Genomic DNA, 22,750 nt, shown 5'->3' on the forward strand with positions numbered 1-22,750 from the left:
CAGGTGCACCGATTTGTGTCAAGAAATGCCATGCTTCTGGGTTTTTCACATTCAACAGTTTCCCATGTGTATCAAGAATGGTCTACCAACCGAAGGACATCCAGCCAACTTGACACAATTGTGGGAAGCATTGTAGTCAACATGGGCCAGCATCCCTGTTCTGAGGGCAACAGGGCGGGGTAGGGGATGCAACTTAATATTTGGAAGATGTTCCTACTGTTTGGTATAGTCAGTCTATGTGATCCCTGCAGGAACTAAACCCACAACCTTGGCATTGCTTGTGCCATGCTCCTCCTAACTGGGCCACACAGGACTGGGTAATGATACAAGTAAACCATGCTCAGTTTGGTTTAGTGGATTAAGCAAAATTATTTTCTCATATTATAAAAACAAAATTGTATAGAAAGGACTACAAGCAATTAATACATGACATTTTTGACACTACTAATGTCACTGTACCCCCCCCCCCCCCCAATATATCACAGAGAATCACAACAGGGAAAACTACAAAATACCATATAATTGATACACAGTTTAGCACAGGGGTGGAGGGAGTTGGCATAGTAATTTACACCATTTACACAGTACCACAACAAGAGACACCAAAACACCAAATCCAAAATCCACCAATGCAGGTAAAGACAAAATGGGTCACATTCAATTCCAGTCAAATATTCTGCACCAGTAAACAGATGATGTGGGAGGTAGGTGAGGTTGCCACATAGTTCAAATAACTAAGAGGCGCAGTTAGATCTACCAAGACCCACCCCATTTACAAACAACGGCAGTGACCAAACTTGAAAGGTACAAAGTGTGGCTTTAAGACCAAACCAAACCAGAGCACACACCGTATGTTATACTGTATCTATGGAATTTAAAATGTGTTTGTCCAAAATATAGCTTGGATGGGTTGAAGTTTGGTTCGGATATGGTGTTCATAGAAGTTGCCCATAACCACTGGTCCAGGGCCAGATTAAAATAAAAATGATGGTCAAGGTTAGGATGATCATAGATCTGTGATTAGGGGCCCCCTTCTACCTCCAGCTATGGAGCACCCTGCAGCCTGAACATACCTAACCAGAGATTTGGTGGGGATGAGGTTAGGGAGTTTGGGTTAACAGTGTATGCACTGTCATATGTATGTTTGTTGGAACGGGTCAGTCCTGTCGAGAGAGCGGTTTATTGGGAGGGAAAAAGAGGGCCAAGTCATTGGGTTTAAATAAACACGTGATCAAAGTATCTTCCTCCTTCTAGTCTTCCTCTCCAAACTGAACATCTACTATTAAATCAAAGATTTATTGACAGTATTTTGTCTCCCATCATTACAGTAGCATTACCCCAAAAAGTTAAATGGATAGCTTGTAGCTATCATACTGACAATAAAGCTACATACTGTCACAACAGAAAAGTTGCGAGTTGACAGCTTAACCAAGCTAATAATTTAATAATAATAATTTCCTATGTATCCTTCTACCCATAGACCAATCCATTGCCTACATCTAGATTAGCATTTCTCAAACATTTTTGTGCTAAGGCATTCCCGTTACTAACAAGCAAGCACTGATTAAGAAAACGACTAAAAACAGTTAAATCTAAGTGGATTGAGGAATTCAAAAATTGTATGGTACAGTGATCTTAATCAGAAACAAATATGTAAAAAAATATATATCATAATGAAACTTTAGAATTTGCCCTTTTTTGCTCAATTTGCTCATTATTTCAATACATATAAATAACAGACAAAGATACTTCAAATCCGGTAGGCCAAATTTCAATTTGAAGGAGCCTGTTTTGTCGTACCTGAAATGCATTAGAAAGGTATCGGGAAGTTCAGGCAAAGTTCATCAGGTACTAATTGTGTGTGTGTGTGTGTGTAGAAAAGATCCTGCATTGCTTTCAAATGATATTCTCACAGTCCCTTCTAACGTGCCTTGAACGGCTTGGAGAGGAAAAGGAGACATGTTTATGGGAGTCGTAGCTTTCAGGAATGGGGTCATAATAAAGTTAGAGCCAAATCTGTAGGAAGGAGTCAGAAACTGCTCGGTTTGTCACGACCGGTAAGCGGAGATCGGAGGTTACTCACATAACCGCGGTTCTATGAACCAAGAGGCGTATTCAGTGGATTGAGACAAATCATGCGCAATCAGTACGAGTTTGTCATGAGGAATATGCCGCAGACCTGAAGGCATTCCTCCCTAGAACTGGGTTTGAGAAAGGCTGATCTAGATGAAAATTTCACCCTGAGCCATCAATCTGTCATGTCAACAGATCCTCAGGTGTTTATAATCAGTTATACCCTATCCATCTCTAAACCAATCTCCCTATCCATCCATAGAGCTTATGTACCTGTGACTCATCTGACAGACCACATCATGTGTGTGTCCCAAATGACACCCTGTTCCCTATATAGTGCACAAATGTTGACCAGAAATCTATGGGCCCTGTCAAAAGTAATGCACTGCACATGGAATAGGGTGCCATTTGGGACGCACCCGTTGAGTCACTAGAGGCACTTCCCAAGCCAACTCACCGACGGAGCCTTTGGCTGCTATGGCGACCGTCTCGAGAAGGACCTGCACGATGCCGGCCCTCATGCGAGGGGTGTTCTTGTTGTGCGTGTCCAGGTGGCCCAGGACCTGCTGGATGACGTGGTGGGAGTGTTGGGCCTGGGAAAGACAGTGGGAGAGAATGAAAGGGGGAGGGAGGTGAAGATAAAAATACTTTAAGGTCGATGCACACACACACACACACACACAGTTTAGAAACGAGGGTTAGCTACTGCAGCACCCCTGGAGCAAATTTAGAGGTTCATGTCTTGCTCAAGGGCACAATGGCAGGGGGGGGGGGGGTTGGGGGAAACAGTCGGTCTAATCTGTTGAGTTCAACACAATGTACATTTACCTTTATGAACACGTGGACTTAATTTCTCCTTTTTTATTTCCTTGTTTCCAAACACTAAAACAATCAGCAACAATCAATATCCCCACTCCATCCGAAAACAGGTGGATGGACGAACAGACATACTGTTTCACTCAGAGGTGTTGGGATGTTCTCTCCTGCTATTGAGTGAACAGACGGACAGATTCACAAAGACAGACTGACAAAGACCAACACAGACAAAAACAAAGACTGGCGGACAGGCAAATAGACAGATCCTCTGTAGCTCAGCTGGGTAGAGCATGGCGCTTGAAACGCCAGAATTGTGGGTTCGATTTCCGGGACCACCCATACGTAAAATATATGCAGACATGACTTACTGACCTTGGATAAAAGGCATATATATATATGGTATTACATTATGACAGATGTACAGAGTTTATCTTGCAGATAGATAAACAATTTCTCTCTCAGACGGACCAGACACAGTCTCATCTAGCCAAGACACTAAAACCCAGACTAGGATTAGGGCTGACCCTGAGCACTGCTCAAACAAAGCTCTTAAAAACACGACACACCTCGTCCCGAGCCTCATCGATCGTCTCTTATCTGGCAAAGCCACCTAGGGCCACCTGGGGACTCCATGCCGGCGGGCCAATTAAAATAACGGAAAAGGAAGAGGAGAGGAAGAGGAGAGCCAGACACATCTGAGGGGGGAGTGAGAGATCTAGGGGTGTCCCTTGGGTTAGACGGGGAGTGTCTCTGTCTGTAAGTGAATGAGTGAGTGAGGGATGTATATGAACCAAGAGGTGTGGGAATATGATATACTGTATGTGCACTAGGAAGATTGAGGTAAGTTGGTGTGTTTAATATGGGGTTAATATGAGTGTTGCTGTTGTGAAATGTAGTTATTGAAGCTTGAATACTGCAGTAGGCTAACATATCCATGTGTGTGTGTGTATGTACGTGTGTGTATAATCTAGTCAGAGTTTGTGGGAATAGCTTGTTCTCACAAATCAAAAAGCGATAACATGCAGAAGAGTGAACCAACACTTCCCCTTCAGGAAGTTCACTCTCATGCAGAACTATCTGAAAAGAGACACACCTCCAATTTGCTCGAGTGCTCGCACCGATCCCACTGGGGAGTGGTGTCTAAGATCACGTGAGACTAACGTACGACCAGACAGAGACAGATTCTGATTCCATTGAGGGGAACAACGAAAGGAGTTTTATAACTTTTTATGGCTGCTGTCCCTGTACAGGGATCAAAATCAGGGGAAATTTCAGAGTGACAAGTAATAGTACTCGATAAAACTCAAACTTTCATTAAAACACACATGCAGGGTACTCAATTAAAGCTACACTCGTTGTGAATCTAGCCAACATGTCAGATTTTTAAAATGCTTTTCGGCGAAAGCATGAGAAGCTATTATCTGATAGCATGCAACCCTCCGAAATACACGAAGGGGATGTAAACAAAATAATTTGCGTAGCCGGCGCTACACAAAACACAGAAATAAAATATAAAACATTCATTACCTTTGACAAGCTTCTTTGTTGGCACTCGTATATGTCCCATAAACATCACAATTGTGTCTTTTTTTCTCCGATTAAATCGTGTACCCAAAATGTCCATTTATGAAGACTGTCAGATCCAGGAAAAAACTCTGTTTCAAAACGCAACATCTTTTTTTTAAATAAAAAAAGTTGCCTATAAACTTTGACAAAACATTTCAAACTACTTTTGTAATCCAACTTTAGGTATTAGTAAACGTTAATAATCGATCAAATTGATCACAGAGCGATCTGTATTCAATAGCAGCAAGACAACAAATCATGGACGATTTTCTCTCTTCCATAACTTTCTCTTGTGTACTCGATGACAGGAAGTGCCTATTTCACCAAGGATTAACTTCAACCCAATTCCCAACACTGCCGACATCGTGCGGAAGCTGTAGGAACTGTAAACTGGGCCGTATCTATTTTCTCTTGCCATAGACAATACAGAGACTGGCGGAGTGATATTTTTGTTTTTGTTTTTTTGTGAACAGATTTCCCCGGGAGATAAACGAACTTGGCAAGAAGCTGTATCCTGTGCAGAGTTAGCAAAGGGAGAGGGGTAAGCGTGCCTTTCTCATTGTGGACAAACTCTTTATAGATGGACAGCTCTTCTGAGACAGCTTCATGACACCATGGCTGTACTAAATTCTACGGAGACGTCAGGGTTCCAAAAAAACCCCCAAAAGTATGGGGTTTTGCCTGCAACAGACGTTCTGTTATAGTCACAGACATGATTTAACCAGTTTTAGAAACTTCAGTGTTTTCTATCCACACATACTAATCATATACTATATTCCTGGCATGAGTAGCAGGACGTTGAAATTTTGCGCGATTTTTAACAAAAAGCTGAAAAAATTCACATGCTCCTTAAGAGGTTTTAACTAACAACTGTAAAGTAAAGCAAGTGAGCCACAATCCAAATTCGACATCACACTAAGTAGACAATGAGGTAAAACGTCAACAAATTTAACTAACCAATTAAGATACCATTTAAGTGTCTCCCAATAGGTTAAGTGTTTCACAATACACTAACATGCTATGACTGAACCCACCTGTATTGAGTACATGATGATCCGGAAACAGGAAACAGCAAACTCGTTGGGCTCCCACAGCCGGTGGTTGTCCAGATGACTGGAGAGGGAAGAACACAAAGGAAACACATTTCAATGACATTATAGTACTGCGCATAACAAATGGGACAACAAACTAAGTTGTTGAGAATAGATTAACACGATACATTACATGAAAAAATGCATTAATATATTTCAGGCACTACAACTTTTATTATGGCCTTATTTGAGTCAAAATGGCTCATAGGTTCCTGCCCAATCTCCGGTTTCTGTAGTGTGAGGCAGCTTGCTGTCCAAGTACACCCCTGGACAGGGGGTCTATTGCAGGGATACTTTCCTAATGTTCTATTCTGTCAAGCTTATATGTGTAATGTTTCACCCTCCTGAACAGAGCCCTATGAGCTACATTCCAGTGTACGTACTATTGTACCACTTCGAATACATTGCTTCTTTCTAAATAGTATGCGAGTTTGGGGGGAAAAGAAAGAGAGAGAGAGAGAGAGAGAGAGAGAGAGAGAGAGAGAGAGAGAGAGAGAGAGAGAGAGAGAGAGAGAGAAAGCGCATCCGGAGGAAAAAGGAGAGAGTAAGGGAGAGTTTGCTAGTGTTTGGCCATCAAACAGACTGCATAGACTGGGTTTGCTTTTCTGCTTTGTTTTTCTCAGTGAGACAGAAGTGTAAAAATGAGAAATTAAAGGGATGAGAGAGGTGAAGAGAGGACAAAGAGAGGAGAGAAGAGAGAGAGATGAAAAGGGTGTGACGCGAAGAAATAAAATAGCAAATTCACATCAGAGACAGCTGAATCCGTAGACGTATTGGGTGGACACGAGGATAAAGACACAGGCACATAAATACTGGAATCTCAGAGATACGAACACGTCAGGAATGGAGGTTGTTTGAAATTCCGTGTTTTCTAAAGACCCAGTTCAACTGCATCTATTCGGTCGATTGGTCAGTCTGTAACTTAGGTTTACATCTTTGAGGTTCTACTGTATACAACACTGATGCTGGGGCTTCAGTCTCCTTTACGCTCAGTGTCACGCTACAATTACACTGATAACCACAGAGGATTCTCATGTTATACAGAGAAAAACATGGCCCTTTGGTGTAGGTTAAGTGTCTTAGCTATTCATGCCATAAAATCGCTCCCAATACTTTCTATGGGCCTCACCTAATATGGCCGACCAGTGAAGTCAACACGTCCTGGTCACTTCCTGGTCCTTATCAAGATGGCTACTCACAAAGCTCGGAAGACTAATGCTCAATGAACTGTACCAATTGTATGGCCTTTTTGCCCCATACTGAACAGGTGGACCATGGGCCGGATCCGGACTAAGAACAAAGTCAATACATGCTGCAGGTCCCAACCCCACAAAATTGCCCCCCTGGTATCACATATCAGACATTGAAAAATGTGTAGAATTGCATGATATTAGCTTTAAGAATGCTACATCTTCTCTCTGCCCCATGAACAAATGTGGATCACAAAACACCAGTATCAATGTCAACAGTGAAGAGGCGACTCCGGGAGGCTGGACTTCTAGGCAGAGTTCCTCTGTCCAGTGTCTGTGTTCTTTTGCCCATCTTAATCTTTTATTTTTATTGGCCAGCCTGGGATTCTTTGCAACTCTGTCTTGAAGGCCAGCATCCCAGAGTCACCTCTTCACTGTTGACGTTGAGACTGGTGTTTTGCGGGTACTATTTAATGAAGCTGCCTATTGAGGACTTAGAGCCATTATGCGCTGTTCTGTGAAGGGAGTAGTACACAGCGTTGTACGTCATCTTCAGTTTCTTGGCAATTTCTCACATGGAATAGCCTTCATTTCTCAGAACAAGAATAGACTGACGAGTTTCAGAAGAAAGTTCTGTTTCTAGACATTTTGAGCCTGTAATGGAACCCACAAATGCTGATGCTCCAGATACTCAACTAGTCTAAAGAGGCCAGATTAATTGCTTCTTTAATCCGAAAAACAGTTTTCAGCTGTGCTGACATAATTGAAAAAGGGTTTTCTAATGATCAGTTAGCTAATCCAAGTTTATCATTTTAAAAGGCTAACACAACGTGCCATTGCAACACAGGAGGGATGGTTGCTGATAATGGGCCTCTGTGTGCAGATATTCCATAAAACATCTGCAGTTTCCAGCTACAATAGTCATTTACAACATTAACAATGTCTACACTGTATTTCTGATCAATTTTATGTTATTTTAAAGGACATTGTTTTTTTTTTGCTTTTCTTTCAAAAACAAGGACATTTCTAAGTGGCCCCAAACTTTTGAACGGTAGTGTACTCCATCACTGGTCCTTCGTGGGACGCTGAAACTGGCTAGAGAGTTGTGGAGGTGATTCCAGGATCCTGGGATAAACCACAGCTTTCACTATTTTGGTAGCGTAGTCTGTAAAGACAAATAAAAAAACAGGCATTTTCAATAATATTGGCAGACTAACAAAATATATATTTTTTTATATCATTTCACTAGAAAGAATATAAAGAACTCTTACTGTTGGTGGGGTTGGTCTTCTCTGGCCGAATTGTCAACCCTTTATTTTTTTTATGTAACAGGGCAAGTCAGTTAAGAACAAATTATTATTTACAATGACGGCCAAACCCTAACCCGGGTGACGCTGGCCCTTCTTGGCATTTGGGACAGAGAGGGAGTACTTGAGCAGGTTGTCTTTTCTCACTGCATGCATCCATCCATTGTTCTCATTGTAATGCAAGGCTGCAAGGTATGATCCCCCCCCCCCCCCCAGATAAAAGAAACACAGGATACATTTGACGGGTTGGCGACATTTGAGAGACAACCAATAGAAATGGCTGTGATACAATTGACTACAATAATGACAATTTCAGCAGTAGGAACAATTCTTATTTTTAAGCTTTGCATGCATTCCATTGTAGGAGAAGGCGGTGTGCTTTGGCACGAAGTGCAGCATCAGAGAGTGGTATGCCTCTAGCCCTGATGGCTGGTCGTCAGTGTGGATATTTGGAAGATGTCTTTCAGGATCAAGGTCCCATGTAGAATCTTCTCCAACCCCACTACATATGAAAAGAGAAATAACCATTATATTTTAAGATGGGCTGTTCTGCAAAAACAAATGTACTACATGTAGGATATGGACACTTACTTGGTTTCAGCCAGTCCTTTGTCCGTTCCTCTGCTTGCAGTGGTGCATGAGGACACAAAGGCATGAGTGGCATCGGTAGGTTGGTGTGTTGGTTCTGTATGAGGTACAGCACAACTTTCCATTTTGGCACAATCATTTCCCTGCTTTCTTCAGGAGACATTGCACATGACCAGTAGAGAGAGATGATCATGGAGTTCTACCACAGTGCTTGTCTTGCGTAGAGCTAATCACAGACGAATATGAATATATAATACAAATGTACACATAGATGAGAAGAATAATCCTACCCAGTTACATCATGACCATAAAAAAATGTATTTCTTACATTTCGCCAAATATCAAGTGATACTTTGTATCTGGCATGTTCTCCTGGATCAATTTAATGATCTGCCTATTTTGGTCAATGATGAGGGTTTCAACCACTAGCTCAGCACTGTCAACAAACTACTTAGTCCTCTTCAACCCCTCCAGCTCAGATAATGTGATGTCCATCGTCTTATTGCTCTAAGATAAACAAAAAAATACACACCAATGAAATTAAGCAAATTGGGACAGAACCATATTGTTGATTGTTTGACATCGTAGACATATTTTAGTATGTGAACACAAGCTAAATCTGCTCAGGTTTTATGATAATAAATAACTTGTATTGCATCATGCTTCTGTCTATAACGTGAGCTGTTCAGTATGTGTTGACAGTCCTTACTACCGCGCCGTTTTTGAAAGATATAATGTTAGCCATCGAGAACTACAAAAGATATGCTATCTTTCTCAACAACATTGATGAACTGAATTTAGCAGGCATGATCGACCAATCATTGACTCAAATGATGTCAATTAGCCTATCAGAAATGTCTAAAGCCATGACATGATGTCCTGGAATTTTCCAAGCTGTTTAAATGCACAGTAGTCAACTTAGTGTATGTAAACTTCTGACCCACTGGAATTGTCATACAGTGAGTTACACGTTAAATAATCTGTCTGTAAACTATTGTTGGAAAAATTACTTGTGTCATGCACAAAGTAGATGTCCTAACCGACTTGCCAAAACTATAGTTCGTTAACAAGACATTTGTGGGGTGATTGAATAACGAGTTTTAATGACTCAAAGAATCAGCTATCAGAGCAGCTTACAGATCCTTGCACCTGTACATAGCCCATCTGTAAATAGCCCATCAGGAAGTTAAAGATTGGTCGCAAATGGGTCTTCCAAATGTACAATGACCCCAAGCATACTTCCAAAGTTGTGGCAAAATGGCTTAAGGACAACAAAGTCAAGGTATTGGAGTGGCCATCACAAATCCCTGACCTCAATTCTATAGAAACTTTGTGGACAACTGAAAAAGCATGTGCAGGCAAGGAGGCCTACAAACCTGACTCAGTTATACAAGCTCTGTCAGGAGGAATTGGCCTAAATTCACCCAACTTGTTGTGGGAAGCTTGTGGAAGGCTACCTGAAATGTTTGACCCACTTAAAACAATTTAAAGGCAATGCTACCAAATACTAATTGAGAGTATGTAAACTTCTGACCCACTGGGAATGTGATGAAAGAAAGAACATATTAAATAAATCTCTCTTTTTACTATTATTCTGACATTTCACATTCTTAAAATAAAATGGTGATCCTAACTGAACTAAGACAGGGAATTTGTAATGGGATTAAATGTCACAAATTGTGTCAAGAATGTCAAGAATTGGATAAGGTGCATGTGAACTTCCGACATCAACTGTAGATGACCTCGAGCCAGTGGGTTTGGAGACGACTATGAAGCAAAGGCCAGCCAACGAGAGCATACAGGTCGCATGTGTGGGTAACGTATATGGGGCTTTGGTGACGAAACGGGTGGCACTGTGATAGACTGCATCCAATTTGCTGAGTAGAGTGTTGGAGGCTATTTTGTAAATGACATCGCCGAAGTCAAGGATCGGTAGGATAGTCATTTTTACGAGGGTATGTTTGGCAGCATGAGTGAAGGGATGCTTTGTTGAGAAATAGGAAGCCAATTCTAGATTTAATTTTGGATTGGAAATGCTTAGTATGAATCTGGAAGTAGAGTTCACAGTCTAAACAGACACCTAGGTATTTGTAGTTGTCCACATATTCTAAGTCAGAACCGTCCAGAGTAGTGATGCTAGGTGGGCGGGCAGTCGCGGGCAGCAATCGGTTGAAGAGAATGCATGTAGTTTAACTTGCATTTAAGAGCAGTTGGAGACCACAGAAGGTATGGCATTGAAGCTCGTCTGGAGGTTAGTTAACAGTGTCCAAAGAAGCGTCAGAAGTATACAGTATGGTGTCATAGAGGTGGTTCAGAGAATATCCAGCCGCAGGAGCAACATCATTGATGTATACAGAGAAAAGAGTAGGCGCGAGAATTGAACACTGTGGCACCCCCATAGAGACTGCCAGAAGTTCGGCAACAGGCCCTCCGATTTAACACACTGAACTCTGAGAAGTAGCTCGGAAACCAGATTGCATAGTGGAGAAGGTACGGTGGGATTCAAAATGGTCGGTGATCTGTTTGTTAACTTGGCTTTCAAAGACCTTACAAAGGCAGGGTAGGATAGATATGTCTATAACAGTTTGGGTCTAGAGTGTCTCCCCCTTTGAAGAGGGGGATAACCACGGCAGCTTTCCAATCTTTGGGGATCTCAAACGATATGAAAGACAGGTTGAACAGGCTAGTAATAGGGGTTGCAACAATTGCGGTGGATAATTTTAGAAAGAGAGGGTCCAGATTGTCTAGCCTGGCTGATTTGTAGGGGTCCAGATTTTGCAGCTCTTTCAGAACATCAGCTATCTGGATTTGGGTGAAGGAGGAATGGGGAGGCTTGTGCAAGTTGGGGGGTGCAGAGCTGTTGACCAGGGTAGGGGTAGCCAGGTGGAAAGCATGGCCAGCCGTAGAAAACTGCTTATTGAAATTCTTGATTATCATAGATTTATTGGTGGTGACAGTGTTTCCTAGCCTCAGTGCAGTGGGCAGCTGGGAGAAGGTGGTCTTATTCTTCATGGACTTTACAGTGTCCCAGAACTTTTTGAGTTTGTGCTACAGGATGCAAATTTCTGTTAGCAAAGGCTAGCTTTTTCAAACTGCCTGTGTATATTGATTCAGAACTTCCCTGAAAAGTTGCATATCGTGGGGGCTATTCGATGCTAATGCAGTACGCCACAGGATGTTTTTGTGCTGGTCAAGGGAAGTCAGGTCTGGAGTGAACCAAGGGCTATATCTGTTCCTGGTTCTACATTTTTTGAATGGGGCATGCTTATTTATGATGGTGAGGAAAGCACTTTCAAAAGAATAATCAGGCATCCTCTACTGGCGGAATGAGGTCAATATCTTTCCAGGATACCCGGGCCAGGTCGATTAGAAAAGCCTGCTTGCTGAATCTTTTTTAGAGCGCATTTGACTGTGATGAGGGGTGGTCATTTGACCACGGATTCATTACAGATGCAGGCAATGAGGCAGTGATTGCTGAGATCCTGGTTGAAGACAGCAGAGGTGTATTTCGAGAGCAGGTTGGTCAGGATGATATCTATGAGGGTGCTCGAGTTTACGGATTTGAGGTTGTACCTGGTAGGTTCCATGATAATTTGGGTGAGATTGAGGGCATCTAGTTTAGATTGTAAAACAGCCAGGATGTTAAGCATATCCCAGTTTATGTCACCTAACAGTACAAACTCTGAAGATAAATGGGGTATATTAATTCACATATGGTGTCCAGGGTGCAGCTGAGGGGAGTCTAACAAGCGGCAACAGTGAGAGATTTATTTCTGGAAAGGTGGATTTTTAAAAGTAGAAGCTCGAACTGTTTAGGCACAGACCTGGATAGCATGACAGAACTCTGCAGGCTGTCTCTGAAGTAGATTGCAACTCCACCCCATTTGGCAGTTCTATCTTGGCGGAAAATGTTATAGTTGGGGATGGAAATGTCAGAATTTTCGGTGGCCTTCCTAAGCCAGATTCAGACACGGCTAGGACATCTGGGCTGGCAGAGTGTACTAAAGCAGTGAAAAAAAAACTTAGGGAGGAGGCTTCTGATGTTAACATGCATGAAACCAAGGCTTTTACGGTTAAAGAAGTCAACAAATGATAGCGCCTGGGGAATAGGAGAGGAAATGGGGGCTACAGGGCCTGGGTTAACCTCTACATCACCAGAGGAACAGAGGAGGAGTAGGATAAGGGTACGGCTAAAGGCTATAAGAACTGGTCGTCTAGTGCGTTGGGGACAGAGTAAAATGAGCAGATTTCTGGGTTCAAGGCACAATGTACAGACAATGGTATGGTAGGATGTGAGTACAGTGGAGGTAAACCTATGCGTTGCGTGATGATGAGAGGTTTCGCCTCTGGAAGCATCAATTCACATAGGTGAGGTCTCCGCATGTTTGTGGGGCAGGACGAAAGAGCTATCTAAGGCAATTTTAGTGGGACTGAGGGCTCTACAGTGAAATAAAACAATAAACACTAGCCAAGACAGCAGTAGACAAGGCATATTGACATTAGAGAGAGTTATAAAGCAATCACAGGTGTTGATCAGGAGAGCTAAGACAACAGCGGGTAAATGGCGAAGAAAGGGCAGAGCGGGTCAGTTCGATACGAACAGGACCTGAGTTTCAGGCTGGGGCCGACAGGTAAACAAAATGAGGTACCGTGTTATTGAAACAGTCCAGGGGGCATCAGCTGTGTAGCCGAGTGGTCATAGTGTCAAAAGAGTAGCAATAGGTGAGACAGGGTGCTGTACGGTATTCACTACTACACTGGGCGAGGAGGGGACAAGGCATTCAGAAAAAGCTAACGGGCCGGGGCTAGTAGATGGTTACAGAATAGCCTGTTGAGACGACATCGGGCGATCACATCGGCAGTCCAGTCGTGATGGACCGGCGGGGCTCCGTGTCGACAATAAAAGGGTCCAGGCCAATTGGCAAAGGAGGCTAGCTGGCAGCTAGCGAGGAGTATTGATCCAGTGTAATGATCCAGAGAGGCAGGATTCCGGTGATATGGTGGAGAGAAGCAGTGAGATTAAGAAGTGAGATTAAGATATACTGTATATACGAAAAAAGACTGGCTATTTACAAGGGTTAAGACACGGGATAAGACAAAGACCGATATACACGTCCTACTGCGCCGACATCTTGGATTTTAAATGTATATCAAGAAGCAGTGCGGCTTGGCAGGGTCGTGTTTCGGGGGACGCATGGTGCTCGACCTTTGCCTCTCCCGAGTCCGTACGGGAGTTGCAGCATTGGGACAAAACTGTGATTGAGTGGCTGCTGCCATACATGTAAAACATGTATCACAAGCCACTTTTAAACAATGCCACTTAATATAATGTCTACATACCCTACATTACTCATCTCATATGTATATACTGTACTCTATATCAACTACTGCATCTTGCCATCTTTATGTAATACATGTATCACTAGCCACTTTAAACAATGCCACTTAATATAATGTCTACATACCCTACATTACTCATCTCATATGTATATACTGTACTCGATACCATCTACTGCATCTTGCCTATGCCGTTCTGTATCATCACTCATTCATATATCTTTATGTACATATTCTTCATCCCTTTACACTTGGGTGTATAAGGTAGCTGTTGTGAAATTGTTAGGTTAGATTACTCATGGGTTATTACTGCATTGTCGGAACTAGACGCACAAGCGTTTCTCTACACTCGCATTAACATCTGCTAACCATGTGTATGTGACAAATAACATTTGATTTGACTACCAATTGGGGAGAAAAGGGGTAAAAGTACCAACAAAAATAGGAAAAAGGACAAATAGTCAATGAGCTCTAAATTAAGACCATACTACTGCCAATGTTTGTCTATGGAGATTGCATGGCTGTGTGCTCGATTATATATTCCTGTCAGTCAGCTCCCCCTCTCACCGGCCGGCTCCCCCTCTCACCGGCCGGCTCCCCCTCTCACCGGCCGGCTCCCCGCCTCACCGGCCGGCTCCCCCTCTCACCGGCCGGCTCCCCCTCTCACCGGCCGGCTCCCCTCTCACCGGCCGGCTCTCCCTCTCACCGGCTCCCCCTCTCACCGGCCGGCTCTCCCTCTCACCGGCTCCCCCTCTCACCGGCCGGCTCTCCCTCTCACCGGCTCCCCCTTCCTCTCTGGCCGTCTCCCTCAGCCTTACCCTCGCTATCCATTTCCGCCCTCCACTCTCCCGCTGCCTGCCCCACTCTCCCGCTGCCTGCCCCACTCTCCCGCTGCCTGCCCCACTCTCCCGCTGCCTGCCCCACTCTCCCGCTGCCTGCCCCACTCTCCCGCTGCCTGCCCCACTCTCCCGCTGCCTGCCCCACTCTCCCGCTGCCTGCCCCACTCTCCCGCTGCCTGCCCCACTCTCCCTACGCAGAGGCATGGGGGAAAACCAGCCATCTGGTGAGCTGGAGCAGACAGAGAGGAGGCTCACTGTGTCATAATGGGCCTACCGTCGTCGCGGTGACGTCAATCCAACCCTAGCCAACCCAGCAAACCCCTCTTCCTCTTCAACCCCCCCCCCCTCCTAACCCCTGCTATTTTTAGACCTGACTTCAAGATGCATTCCTCTCATTTTTCTCTCCTGGGTCTGTTGTAGAGTTGGGAAGTCTTGAGTAATGGTGTCAGTTTCTGTAGCAACACAAGACAAAAGGGTTGCCTGGGCCATGTTCATTAGGCACCAAATAGAAGAAAACAAGACAGATTGGGACTACCTGGACTTTTACAATACGAAAGGCTCCTTTTCACTTTCCATTTAAAAACATTATGTATGTTATGGTGGGCCCTACTGAACACCACCCTAGTTTAACTCAGCCGTTTCACTTGCAATATATTCCATGACAAGTCATATGTGCGCAGTTGAACTCAGTTAAAGAGTGAATTGACTGGTACACATATAGACTGAATTTCAGTTGAATTGAAATGTACTGAACCAATCTTAGGTTGCCTCTTTCTACATAGGCTGATGGGACCAAATAGATATATAATACATAGATATACACAGTGTACAAAACATTAAGAACACCTTCCTTTTGCCCTCGGAACAGCCTCAATTCGCCAGGACAATGTGTCGAAAGCGTTCCACAGGGATGCTGGCCCATGATGACTCCAAAGCTTCTCACAGTTGTGCCAAGTCGGCTGGATGTCCTTTGCGTGGTGGACCATTCTTGACACACACCCATCATCGCTTTCACCTGGTCAGTCTGTGTTTTGTACAGTGTTCATACTGAATGTAGTTGGGACGTCGCATTGCAAGCGCAATTTAAACCGTATAGCCTTTTGTCTCATCCACTAGTCCAATCCAAAACAAATAGCAATAAGTGTTACGATTTTGCTCAGAACATTTTCGCTGAATCAGAAGTGCGTTAGAGCCAACGCCCCGAAAGCTGTTTCTCTCACAGACACGGGCAATGGATATTGCAGCTAAATCATACCTGTCCTTACATCTCAATAGCTACAGATGCCAAGGTAATATATAAATCTGTCAGTTTGCGTTGCTTCCATTTGTTATTGACTAGGTCTTTAGCAGGTATTTTATTGGATAAAACCTACTGTCTTTTTTACCCCCTACCCAGCCACGTGTTTCGACAATTAATAGCAGATCAGAGCTACAGTAGGCCAATTTGCCATTAAGGTCTGCCATCTTTGAACTGAATGTGTGTTTACAGGCAGTAGCAACAACGCGACTTTAGAGCATTAGAAAGCATTCACCGAAAGCCATAAAATACTGTACATCGGAATGTATTTCTGCAAATATGTAAATATCACAGGAGTCCTTACATTTGGGAACTTTACAGTCAAATTTATCAAACAACCATGAACAAGTAGGCCATCTCTCCTCCCGAAGATTAGCAACTAATGTAACCAGAGCAAGGGAAGGTAAAATCTAATGAGGTAAGAGTAGATAAACCCTCAATTTTTTTCAGCACATACTGTAGTTGGCTGTCAAAATTGCACTGATAAACGATGGGGAATAGTAGCCTGCTCACCCATCTGCAGCTTTCCTGCCAATGCATGCTTGTTAGGCTGGACAACAGAATGAGTCAAAGTTCATCCAAGGTTGAAAAATGGCCAAAGAACATAAACACACATTCAGTTCAAATTGGTTGAGCTGGAACACTAGTCATAGCAAATTAATTTAAACGACCCTTCGAGCCTCTTCTGACTGGAATGATCCTTAGAATTCCATTTTCCCTAAATGACACCAAAAAATGTACACCTTTTTATTTTACCACTACAATCTGTTTTTAGGACAAAGCTGAAAAATAAAAACTTGATGGTGCCGAGTGTGCTTGTCTGCATAACATAATGAGGAAGTAGGAAAAAAATGGCAAAATCTGACTATTTCTGGTCGAGTGATTGATTACAGCAGAGTACGCTTCCCAGCCTTACATAATTAGAAAGAGTAGATCATCCTGATTAAAATGATGTCCGACATAAAAAATAAATAAAAAAAAACGGAAAATTCACATTGCGAGATATTTTGTGAAATAGACAGACATACCTACACTACCGTTCAAAAGTTTGAGGTCACTTAGAAATGTCCTTGTTTTGTGAAATAAAAGCACATTTTTTGTCCATTAAAATAACATAAAATTGATCAGAAATACAGTGTAGACATTGTTGATGTTGAAATGACTATTGTAGCTGGAAATGGCTGATTTTTAAAGGAATAGCTACAAAGGTGTACAGAGGCCCATTATTAGCAACCACCATTCCTGTGATCCAATGGTATGTTGTGTTAGCTAATCCAAGTTTATAACTTTAGAAAACCCTTTTGCAATTAAGTTACCACATCTGAAAACGGTTGTGTGTGTTAAATTAGGGTTGGACTGAAAACCCACAGGACGGTAGATCTCCAGGAAGAGGGTTGGGCAGCCAGAAACCTTTCTTCTGAAACTCGTCAGTCTATTCTTGTCCTGAGAAATTAAGGCCATTCCTTGTGAGAAATTGCCAAGACACTTAAGATATCGTACAACGCTGTGTACTACTTCCTTCACAGAACAGCGCAAACTGGCTCTAACCAGAATAGAAAGAAAGAGGAGCGGGAGGCCCCAGTACACAACTGAGCAAGAGGACAAGTACATTAGAGTGTCTAGTTTGAGAAATAGACGCCTTACAAGTCCTCAACTGGCAGCTTCATTAAATAGTACCAGCAAAACACACATCGCAGAGGCAATCTACACCAGTCACAGCAGGTTAGGAAAACTTAAGCAGCAGGTGAGGATAAAAATCTACTTGATGTTAATTTGACAAAAGATGGACCCCTTCTATCCACGACCGGCCTGTCCCACCTCACTACCCATTCAGCAGCACAGCAATGGAAAGACAACAAGGCAGACAAAATGAAGAAATTATAAAACTGATGTTGGGCAATTAAATTCTATATGTAAATAAACTAAATTCGTTAAGGCTGGTTCATTACAAGAAAGCTTATTTACAATGCTTCTGTGAAATGAGTCCCGAGGAATTTATGAAAGCACAGTTCTACTGGATGATGTTAATAAATGTTGTGTTTATAGAAATTTCAACTATTGTGGGGTCGTGACTCTTGGCATATGTGATATACGTGGCTTATTGTTAAAAACTATTTTTCCTATTGTAGGCAGTTACCTACCTAGTGATGACAACATTGTAACTCTCCAATGTGAATAGTTGGCAAAGATGTTTCCTTTCCAAGTGCTACTGAAATGCACCATGATACACATCACTCTACACGTCTATCAATCCATTCCAAATCTATATACAATACATGTCAAAGCGGCGGCATATGTTGATCTTGGTTAGGATGCAGCAACACTGCTAGGACTGGGCTTGAAGAACAATCATTTGCCTCTAATTTACTTGCGTTTGCGGTGGACCTTGGCCTGCTCAAATTGAGCTGCTGTTGTTGGGACATCAAAATTGTCCAACTCCTTGGAACAGCTTGCAATGAGCATCAGCCTCGTTACGTTGTCCTCAAGACGGCGTGGTCTTGAGGCCATCTGTTCTGGAGAAAGAATTCCCTCTCGGCGGACACACTGGAAACAGGGATAATCAACACCATCTACGTAAATTGTGTTCAGTCGGTGTACACTTCGCTGAAGTCCCTTATGAAGACCTTGCGTCTTTTGTGTGAGGAAAATTAGAAATACACGCACACTAATTTCCAAGCAGCTTGAGGATTTACCAGATTATTACGTATATTTTCCTTTGAACTTGGAGCACATCGACTGGTATTTCTCCCAGACAATTTGGCCAGTAAAACATGTATTAATCTGCAAAAAATAAATACATCTGGGCCAAAGGGCGCAATTTACCTGCAAAAGGAAACCCTTGTGTGTGTGTGTGTGTGTGTGTGTGTGTGTGTGTGTGTGTGTGTGTGTGTGTGTGTGTGTGGTGGCGGCAACATGGCTCTAGCTGGCCCATGGCCCATGGTAAGCCTTTGACCTGGAATCAGGTCTGACACCACGGGAGCCAACGTAGAAACGATTTGAGTAGAGCAGCCGAAAGGCCCTGGGGGTGAATAGTCAAAGGCCCTTGTCATGTCCAGAAATAAACCCATAACCTCTAGCCCTGTGCTTCAAGTGTAAAAAAAGGTCCTGAATTCCAATTGACTCCTATAGTCACTGTAGCTGAATGTACCAACTCAAACTCCCTGGTCTGGTATACAGATACAAATCCCCACATAAAAAGCATCTAACAAGCCAATTACATTGACAGGCGATTCATTAAAATATCACACAAATGTATGTGCATGTCTCTCCTCTTCATAAAAGTGGAGGCGGGGAAGAAGAGCAGCTGAATCTTGACTTGTGATGAGGGAATGGAGGTGGTGTGAACTTTTTCTAAAACTAGATACATCTATATACAGTGGCAGTCAAATGTTTGGACACACTTTTACTCATTCAAGGGTTTTTCTGTACGCTTGACTATTTTCTACATTTTATAATAATAGTGGAGACATCCAAACTATGAAACGACACAAATGGAATCATGTAGTAACCAAACAAAAGTGTTAAACAATTCAAAATATATTTTAGATTCTTCAAAGTAGCCACTCTTTATGACAGCTTCATGAGGAATGCTTTTCCAACAGTCTTGAAGGAGTTCTCACATATGCTGAAAACTTGTTGGCTGCTTTCCTTCACTCTGCGGTCCAACTCATCCCAAACCATCTTAATTGGGTTGAGGTCGGATGATTGTGGAGGCCAGGTAATCTGATGCAGCACTCCATCACTCTCCTTCTTGGTCAAACAGCCCTTACACAGCCTGGAGGTGTGTTGAGCCATTGTCCTGTAGAAAAACAAATGACAGTCCCACTAACGGCAGACTAGATGGGATATCACTGCAGAATGCTGTGGTAGCCATGCTGGTTAAGTGTGCCTTGAATTCTAAATAAATCACAGACAGTGCCACCAGCAAAGCACCCCCCCACCACCACACCTCTTCTTCCTTGCTTCACGGTGAGAACCATAAATGCGGGTGATCGTCCGTTCACCTACTCTGCGTCTCATAAAGACACGGCGGTTGGAATCAAAAATCTCAAATTTGGACTCAGACCAAAGGACAGATTTCCACCGGTCTAATGTCCATTGCTTGTGTTTCTTGGCCCAGGCAAATCTTTAGTAGTGATTTCTTTGCAGCAATTCGACCATGAAGGCCTGATTCACGCAGTCTCCTCTGAACAGTTGATGTTGAGATGTGTCTGTTACTTGAACTCTATGAAGCATTTATATGGGCTGCAATCTGAGGTGCAGTTAACTCTAATGAACTTATCCTCTGTAGCAGAGGTAACCCTGGGTCTTCCTTTCCTGTGGCGGTCCTCATGAGAGCTAGTTTCATCATAGCGCTTGATGGATTTTGCGACTGCACTTGTCTTAAAGTAATGATGGACTGTCATTTATCTTTGGTTATTTGAGCTTATCTTGTTATAATATGGATTTGGTCTTTTAACAAATCTCTCTTTTGTATACTCCTTACTTAGTCGAAACACATCTGATTGGCTTAAACACATTAAGAAGGAAAGAAACTCCACAAATTAACTTTTAACAAGGGACACCTGTTAATTGAAAAGCATTCCAGGTAACTATCTCATGAAGCTGGTTGAGAGAATGCCAAGAGTTTGCAAAGCTGTCATCAAGGCAAAGAGTGGCTACTTTAAAGAATGTAATTTATTAAATACATTTTTATTTGTTTCACACTTTTTTGGTTACTACATGATTCCATACATGTTATTTCATAGTTTTTCACTATTATTCTACAATTCAGAAAATAGTAAAAATAAAGAAAAACCCTGGAAAGAGTAGGTGTGTACAAACATTTTACTGATTCTGTATATATAAACATCAATGTAAACAGGATGCACCTGAGCTCAATTTATATAACCTGTTTTAGAGAACTGTCAACATTGAATATTGTCATTGGCTGCTTATATGCCCCCTTTATCCTACAATTCTGACTTGGTGTACAGGGAGAATACTGTAAGAACGCCCCATGTTCTGAATTCTGTCGCTGTACATTTCAAAAGTGCTGAACAAACAGTTATATTGACTACGTCCATCCTAGCTCGCTCATTGTCTTTGGCTCCTGAGTGGCGCAGCAGTCTAAGGCACTGCATCTCAGTGCAAGAGGCGTCACTACAGTCCCTGGTTAAAATCCAGGCTGTATCACATCCGGCCTTGATTGGGAGTACCATAGGGCGGCGCACAATTGGTCCAGCATCGTCCGGATTTGGCCGTCATTGTAAATAAGAATTTGTTCTTAACTGACTTGCCTAATTTATTAAAGGTTAAATAAAATAAAAATTGAATTATATTAATCCGCTCAACGTCCCCTTATGCCATCGCTTGCACATATCAATTGTCAGTAGAAACCACATTTGTTTATGCAAGTCAGCCATATCAGCTATGTTTTTTCAAAGGCAGTAAATTAGGCTGAATGAACTGTTTTGCTGGCAGACAAGGCGCCACTGACAGCCAGGTGTAGCAGTGGTGAGGGTGTTGGGACTGCTGTTGGGACTAACAGTTTGCCGGCACTGTTTGGCACCGTCATAGTGCAATTAATGTACTGTTTAGTGTTTGGCACCGTCATAGTGCAATTAATGTATTGTTTAGTGTTGTGTTGTGTAGTGGCATTGCTGGCATGCATCTAAATTATAATTTTTTGCCCCACCAAGATTTACATGATATAAATCGCCACCGTTCCTACAAATGTTTTGGTTGTGTTTGCCTGGAACTAATGACAGGGGGAACTATGCTTCACGAACAGAATATTTTCAAGCAAACATCTGCTCCTCACCTGGTTGGTCATCGGAACCGTAAAGTAAAAAGACTGTAGAGATGCAATTATCTGCAGAAAAACCGTCAGGACACCTAAGTAAAACCCTGGGTAATCTTGAACTTGAATGCAACAGAGGTGTTTTCTAACACTAGACGATTAGGGAGAGTGTACATCGAATGAAATTGTATTTGTCACATGCGTGAAATGCTTACAAGCCCTTAACCAACAATTCATAACAAGAAATAGTTACGAAAAGACAACACATTTGCAACAATGTTATTCTATCTTTCCGCAATTGTATGCCATCTATATGACTGGGTCATGTTCATTACGGCAATGCTTTGAAACTCAAACAAATGAACATGATCCTGTAATCGAGTGGTACAAACGATCTCCTCGACCTAGACGCTCCTCCTGCACGGACATTGTTCCAGATGCCAACAATAACTGTCAATGAATTGAATCTGACTGGGTAGAAACCAAAACACTATGTAAAACAGGCCATCCCCAGGGCTGTATTCTAGAATGCACACGGTATTAAAACAATTTACATGGAAACATGTAAGCAAGTGTTTCTCATTGGACAAATTCAGTTATGTCCCTCATTTTGGCCTGTTTGCTTCTGTTTGGTTCCTTGTGAATACTACATACCAGTTTTCAACAGGACCAACAACAACACCATAATGGCACTGCTTCTTCAACTGACTTGCAATAATAACAGCACCTTGATGATGATAATAATAACAACAACAACGAGTGTAATGAAGCAACACTATTTTCAATCTGCCACCACCTCCTGCAAAACCAACCGGATTTGAATTAGCAAAGCACAGGGGGTAAAAACAACTTCCCGAGCCCAGC

At 42.6% G+C, this 22,750-nt stretch overlaps 1 protein-coding gene across 3 annotated transcripts in view; it reads right to left on the reverse strand.

The window, feature by feature from the left end:
• Positions 1 to 22,750, reverse strand: part of efr3a (EFR3 homolog A (S. cerevisiae)) — a 235,686-nt gene that overhangs the window by 88,230 nt on the left and 124,706 nt on the right. For all 3 annotated transcript variants that reach the window (XM_064942642.1, XM_064942651.1, XM_064942632.1), the window contains 2 exons: positions 5,490 to 5,568; positions 2,531 to 2,666 (listed from right to left, as the gene is read on the reverse strand). In XM_064942642.1, coding sequence (XP_064798714.1) covers positions 2,531 to 2,666; positions 5,490 to 5,568 — 215 coding nt within the window. The remainder of the gene's footprint in view (positions 1 to 2,530; positions 2,667 to 5,489; positions 5,569 to 22,750) is intronic.

Source organism: Oncorhynchus masou, chromosome 3, assembly GCF_036934945.1.
Source record: "Oncorhynchus masou masou isolate Uvic2021 chromosome 3, UVic_Omas_1.1, whole genome shotgun sequence".
NCBI lineage: Eukaryota > Metazoa > Chordata > Actinopteri > Salmoniformes > Salmonidae > Oncorhynchus > Oncorhynchus masou.